At 44.1% G+C, this 7,437-nt stretch overlaps 1 protein-coding gene across 1 annotated transcript; it reads left to right on the top strand.

Annotated features, from left to right (window-relative positions):
- Window positions 1-1,524: 1,524 nt before the first annotated feature.
- On the top strand, window positions 1,525-2,301 carry LOC311430402 (protein FAM243B; the record flags this gene model as incomplete). The annotated part of the gene is made up of 1 exon (XM_084506927.1): window positions 1,525-2,301. The coding sequence occupies exon 1, from the start codon at window positions 1,540-1,542 to the stop codon at window positions 2,299-2,301; it is 762 nt and encodes a 253-aa protein (XP_084363053.1). The 5' UTR covers window positions 1,525-1,539.
- Between the last annotated feature and the right edge of the window lie 5,136 nt (window positions 2,302-7,437).

A 7,437-nucleotide genomic window follows, 5' to 3' on the forward strand; every position in this document is an offset into this window, starting at 1 on the left:
TATCAGTGACTAGCATCATAGTTAGTGTTTTTGTAACCACTTAGGTTCAGACCAATTTTATTAGGGGCTGAAGGAGACAGGGCACAGTGATGTCACCTGACAGGCCAGGAGGGACACTGTCTTCCTGGGACAGCACCAAAATACAGTGGAACAGACCTCGCCCATGCCTAAGGCCTCACAAGCAGAAAGGCTGGTTTGAGCCTCCTTCATCCACCTTGCCAAAAAAAAAGATAAACAAAACAAGTGGTGCACAACACAATTGCTCACCACCAGCCAACTATGTCCAGCCAGTCCCCAAGCACTGGCAATGCCCTGCCCCCAGCCAACTCCCCTCTGTTTCATTGTTCAGCACGATGCCTGTGGCATGGGACACCCCTCTGGTCAGCCTGGGCCAGCTGTCCTGGCTGTGTCCCCCCAGCTCCTGGTGCACCCCCAGCCTCCTTGCTGGCAGGGCAGCATGAAAAGCAGAAAAGTCCTTGACTTAATGTAAGGTAATATAAATTACTTAATGTAAGGCTTAATGTAAAGTAAATCACAGGTGTGTTATCAGCATTGTTTTTTCTCTAAAGCCAAAGCATGGCACCGTAGCAGCTACTAGGAAGGAAATTAACTCTATCTCAGTTGAAGACAGGGCAATCTTATATCAGATTTCCAGAGTTCTGATCTCCACGTGATGGTGCTAACATGATGTGACCCACCACTCATCTGCCTCAGCAAGGAGAGCATGCAGACAGCTGAGTTAGCCCCCACATTCCTGCTCACACATATTTTGAATTCACAGTTTCCCACTGCTTTAGGGGAAAGGTGTTAAGAGGAGAAATGTTTTGGAGAGAATGACCTGTCATATGGGGTATCTTCATTTGCTGCTACCTTTCACTCTCAGACTTGTAGGTACAGCTAAGTGTGAGCAATTTACCAGTCAACTGGTAAATTTACTGACAAGCTTGTTCCTGTGGTAAGAGTCTGTGTGAGCATCTAAAGGAGGAGAAAGGAAAGGTAAGAAACCAAGCAGGTCAAGGTAGTCTTCACGTGTGTGTTCAATAGTACAGCATGAGCAATTTTCTTTTCCCCCCACAATCACTTCCCTTTCTCTAAAGGGGCTGCCCACCTTTGGATGGTGTTGGTGTCAGGCTCAATGCAGGTTCCTCAGGGGTTCATCTGTAGAAATGGGTGCACAATGTGGAAAGCTAAAGGTCTCTAAAAAACAGATTAGTCCTGAAAATACATTACCCTGAAGCAATGCCCAAGGCATCACGGTTTCTTCCCCCTCCAGGGCCTGAAACTGGGCAGGCTGAACATGGTGGACATCATACACATGGCTTTGGTGTTTGGATCCAGTCTCGCTGATAAGTTGCATCCTCCTCAGCCTGATGGGACCACTGATTTCCAAGATTGGGTTATTTCTGATCAGCCCCCTGGAAGCCCCAGGGCTGCTGCTGGCTGACCACAGTGTGACACCACAGGTGCCACCAGGGCAACCAGGTTCTTTGTGAGCTCAGCGGCTTCCTACCCCAACTCTCTGTTCCTTGAGATGCCAACATGCAGCGCTTCACAAACCTGCTTCTCAGGCACGTAATTTCCAGGGGCTGCTTTGATGCTGCTTCAAAGAAACAGTGCTTGCAGTATTTAAGAGCTCTGAGGGCTCTGCAGCTTAATGGTTTCAACACTGTTTTTTTAGGGGAAACAGATATTCCAGAAAGTCTTATTACAGGAGAAAAAATCGACGAGGAGGCCAGCCTGCGCTGGCCAGTATGGACACTCGTTCACGCTGGCAGCAGCCAAGGGTGGGTGCCCTGGAGGTACAAAGTGCTGTTAAGAGATGAACTGCCCATCCATCAGCACAACAGTGTCTTCCAGGAGCTGTGTGATTCTCTGACCATGTCCTATGGGAAATGTGTAATTGTGACAAGAGACAAAAGGCAGCTGACACATGTTGAGGCAAAAGATGGCAAGGAGCAGGAGACAGAAGCTCTGCCTCCAGTTCCACCAGTGATCTACATGTCTGGCATTAAGTGTTGCCCTGAGATTGCTAGAGCCAATGGCCATGAGCTGCTTGTCGCGCCTTCATCTTACAGCTATCTGTCTCCAATGGATGTTGCTTGGTCTTCTTTGAAATGGTTTATTATAAACAACAGGAAGGACTTTGCCCTGAAGTCTGTTGAGACAACCCACTCCTATAGGTGCATCCTCTTCAGTGACTTGATTATTAAAGGAATAGAGAAGATGACCCCAAACAAATGGAAGGTAGCGATTAACAGAGTGAAGAAATGGGAAAACTACTACCTTGACACATTTTCTTGAACAGTTCTTCCTACAGTCACACCTCCGATGTGTTTTGATAATGGTTCCAGCTCTGTTGAGCCCTTCCCTTCAAAGGATATAAACTTAAAACAAAACAAAACAACCCACCATGCCAATAGTGCCAATAAAAGAGATAATTTTAAATCTGAATGTTACATTTCAGATGTATTCCTGGACTAGGCTGATAAGTTCCATACTTGCACTGAGAAGGGACAGTTAATTTGCCTTACTGCAAAATGGGCTAAAGCATGCCTAAGGCCCAGGTTAGCCTGCCTTCTGGATACGTTCCTCTGACATGGGAGGCTTCAGACCATGCCACAGATGGAAATGTCCTCAATTTTTAGAAAGACTGGGCTGCAAAATGAAATCTGTAGGTCAGGCCCATCTCTGACCCCCATGGAAGATCTGCTCCTGAACAGGGAATATGTCGGACCATGACTGATGCCAGAGACCACAGCTTAAGGAAGCCAGAAGAATTTATTGTGCCTTGCCCATAACATAGGCATTAATATCTGTTATCAGCTCATTATGCCCAGTAGTTCATTACGCCTAGTGCCTTGCTTCTAGAAATGCTCTGCAATAAATATTTCAATGTCAGGTAAATCTTTTTTTAAAAGGGAAGTTCCTTTCTGAAGCCTAATAATTAGTAGTCGGTTCAGGCTTTAAAGCATGAAGAGTAGTTTGGTCTCTCAGGATAAAATACGGCATTCATCATTGCAGATTTTCCTTATCCATGACATCAATTCACTCTTCTTTGAATCCTGCTGGGCCCTGAGTTGCAACGATTTCTCACAGAACTGAGTTCAAAAGATTACTTACGAGTGATGAAAAGTAGTGCTTCTTAACATCAGTTTTAAATGTGTTGCTTTTCAAGTTCATTGAATGCTTTCTTGTTTTTGTAAAGTGGCTCCCAATTTACTTTCTCCATGTAGCCAATTACTTTGCATGTGTTTACTGTGTACTTTTAAGACAGAAAACTAAAACCATGAAAACATAAATAAGTTATAAGATGATTCACAGGTTCACTAAAACGTTTCAATACACTGAGGAAAATCTGTGCAGTTTTTCTACAGTGTGTGGAAACTATCTAAATGAGCATTGTAATTTGGTGTGGCAGAGAGATATCTGAACAGGGAGTCTCATTTACCTTCAGAAGAATCTACTCGTATCATTCTCTAAAGCCGAAATATGAATATACAGGGAAAAATAGCCATCTTTTCTCAGCGTCGTGTTCATCAGCAAAAACATCTGTTCATTTTTATAAGCACGGAAGTAGCAGAGAATGGAAAATTAAGTGCTTCAAATTCAGGGCAGTGGGGGAGAAAAGGGAAGAGATTGGAGAGAGGCAGGAAAGTTTCAATTGTCACGGTATCACGGCCCTGAACAAAACTTCATATTGGCTTGAAGCAGGAATTTTGCCACTAAATATCAATGAATATGAAGTGGTGTGAAAAATCTGATGACTTCACTGCTCTATTCTGGATTTACATGAGAAGCAGCGAGACCAAACATGAACAGAGCAGAGCCCCAGACTGCTTCCCCACTGCAGCTCAGCCCTATGGGTTCCTCCTGCCCCCGGCTTACACAACTGTGGGTTCAGGGCTACGTTGCAACACTTATGTGCTGCTAGGGTGTGTCTGCTGCCATCTGTAATTCACAGTGGGGACCACGGGACCAGGTGCAGAATCACTGGCTGTCCAGCTGTTTCAGCAATGAGGAAGAACAGTAAGGAAGTAACTTCTTGACAGGAATTGATCAGTCTTCCCTAATTCATATTCTTTAGTAAAATGAGGGTGAAGCCTTCCTGAAAACAAGCATGAGGAAAGAAGTGTTTGATGGCACATCATCCAGAGAGCAAAGGAAAAACATCCTTTCCCTGCCAAGTACCAGGAAGGTTTGAGAAGGCCTCGCCAAACACCTTCACTCTTCCCAGCCTTCTCCTGGGAGGCTGAGGGCTGGTGAAACTTTTCTACCCAGTCATATTTAAAGTGAATGGAAACCTGTGGGCAGGAAAAGAACTAAGTCTGAAACCAAATGAACTTTGGTATTTTGTATAAAATCCTCTGAGATGAGTCCTCTTCTTTCTTCCTCCCTCCCCCTTTGCTGCTGCATAAGGGTAATTACAGCCCATGTTTTCTAAAAAACTTTGTAGCGCTTTGTACTGAAGAAAAATATTGTGGCTCATGCAGTTCTGACTCAACTGGCAATTTAGGATGACAAGCAATTCCTTTAACATATGACTAAACAATCTAATAGGAGGATGTTACCAAATAGCACGCACCTCATTTAAGAGCACTTGAAATAGCATGCATGAGTCCAATATCTTCTTGGTAGGATTTTAAATAGCTATTATTTTATTAGGTAGCTCTTGTATTGAGGCCCAGAGTGTTTGGCCATCGCAGGATGTCAAAGCAAACATCTTTGTTCCCATTCCCAGCTCTGTGACTGAAACGCACCACTAGAATAACACGATTAAAGTATCTTTGCATAAAGAAGAGAGGCAGATGCAAATGTGTATGTTGATGAGGCAGCTATAACAGATGTCCCTCTCTTCTAAGCTAGCTGGAATGCAAATCACCTGAATTTTCATGATGTCTCATTGACTAATTACTTCTAAATGCTTTTCCAAGCCTTGTCTTCATGGAAAAAAAAAAAAAAAAAAAAAAAAAAAAAGAAAAAAAAAAAAAACACTTTTATTTTCTTCCAGTCCATGAAGCAGGCCTGTAATGAATGGCTCAAAGCACTTTTTTTTTTTTTTTTTTTTTCCACTATTTTCAAGTCTACTGTCCTAACAATATGCTGCAACCCAGAGCACAGATGGGGCAAATGCACTTAGGCCAAGAGCCTACAGAGACCCAAGTCAAGGATATAATGGTGGGACACAAGATTTGAGCTTCATGGACAGAGCAGGCAAAGTGGAGCACACTTCAGGCCATGCACGAGAACTGGGAGAAGGCTGGTCAGGCAATGAAAAGACAACTTTCAAAGCTCAGCCTCTGCCCCTGTGATCCTGTTCCTTGAAACCTCCTGCTGAAATGATCACACAAAGATAGAAAGGCACAGGGGAAAGAAGAAGGAAGGCAGGGACAACATTCCATGCAAGAAATGCAAAAGAAGAAAAACACTTTAGAAAACAAATATGCATAAGGGCCAGATTCATTAATATGACTTACATGCCACTTATCTGCCAGTGTCTGACCTTTCTTGTTGGCTAGCTCTAAGCCTCCTCAAGTCAGTGATGAGGCCAGAGGAATATGAGTCACACCAAGTCGAAAGAGCAATAGGACTGGAAAAGTGCTACACAAACAGAAGATGAGGCACTGGAGAGCAAAACCAACCAGTATGAAGAAATCGAGGAAGAAAAAATGACATAAAAAAAAAAAAAGACACCCATGTTATGTTCCTAGTGATTGAATGGGAGCAGCCATACACGTTCTTCACCCTGTGACAGCCATCTCAAGAGCTTTTGGATAGACGGGAAACAGTCTCCCAGTGAGACACAGCCTTTGATGCCATTACAAACAGACATTTTCAATAGCTCTTTTATCAGATTCAAAGTGGGAGAAATTGATGCCATATGGAGATTCACATGAATACATGCCTAATCACTTATTTGTGCCCAAACAAACTTTTTCTCTACAGGAACATATGAGAAGCCCATTGCTGTGGGGATAACTATTCTGGCAGCTATCAGGTACTCCTGTTATGAAGTGGAAAAGAGGCAGCTGGTGCTCTGATTATACCCATGATAGAAGTTTGATTCACACATAAGCCAGTCAAGGTCCAGCTGAGCCTAAACGATATGCTGAGCTTGCTCCAGTAGCCAAAACGAACCAGCTCGAATAGCCAAAGTCAAGCTGTGTAATGATGTAGGTTGTGTGCAAACACGCAGCCACCTCTGAGTCCCTGAACCAGGTGGCCACTTACAGCTATCCTTTCTGGAAATGACTTCTGGCACGTGTCGGGGGGTAGGGGGGATGTAAACACAGGTTCCAGAAATTTTACTTGATGTGTCTCCACCCACTCCTGTGGGTTTTACACTTGCACAGCCATATAGCTTGGTTCATTTTCCGTGTGATCAGACTTGAGACTGTCACAGGGGTCAGGTTCTTCAAGTGAGGTCTGTCAGCTTCTACCTAAACTTGACTTGAAGGCTGAGGTTAGTAAATAGGTAATGAACACGGAGAGGATGCAGCAAGTAGATGTGTCTTTGGAAGCAGTTCTGGGGAGGCTCTGGACAACTGGGCCTGGTGAAGGCTGAAACAAGAGAGGTGTGTGTCAGCTTAGTCTACTGGTTTCTCCCATGATGGAGCTGGCATGGATGCTCTGAGGGCATGTCACAGCTCTCCTCTAGGCCAGCGCAGGTCGAAAGTCAGCAGGTTGGCAGAGATTCTGACTGACCTCACAATGCTGAGCTCCTTTGTGCTGGAATAGCCTTGTTCCAGCAGCCACTTCAGTCCTCTCTCTCAGAACCTGTGCAATATTTAGCGTTTTCCTTAAAATTAGAACAGCTAATTTATTACCTTGCAAGGATTTTGTCTTTTGTTTAGAACCACACAGCCTTCATGTAAGCAGAAGAAAGTGTAAAGATGCAAACACTAAAGGCTTTAAATAATTATTTTGTCAGCCTTCTTCAACTGGGCAGTATTGACAGCAATAACATCCAACAGTGAAACACCCATGCAAGTGAGGTGCTGCCTAAGATTAAGTTGTCCATCTGTACAACATGAGTGCTCTTTTTGAAGAGTCATTTTGGGGAACAGGGTGGGTGAAGGAAAGAATTTGTAGCTCTGGAAGCACCAGAAGAGTGTGACCTAGCTCGCTTTCTGAGATGGGAACATCTACAAAGGAAGCCTGTGTAGACTACCTGCTGTCCAACAAGCTGCAACCTCATGCACACTGCACTTCAAGACTCTCTCTTCTTGCTGCCTCCTTTTGCTTGCAGAAACTCAAATGAATTCTCTATTCCCCTTGTAAACTTGCCTAGACTAATGTTATAATGCTTTTTTTTCAGTAAGAAAACAGGCTTCGAGATCCCCAGCTGGTTTCTGAACAGGAAATAAACAAATCTGAGCTGCTGTCTCCCCCCAGTGTCAGCATATTTTCTTGTTCAAGGCTGCCACTGCGGCACATACA

Source organism: Aythya ferina (genome assembly GCF_964211825.1).
Source record: "Aythya ferina genome assembly, chromosome: 1".
Taxonomy (NCBI): Eukaryota; Metazoa; Chordata; class Aves; order Anseriformes; family Anatidae; genus Aythya; species Aythya ferina.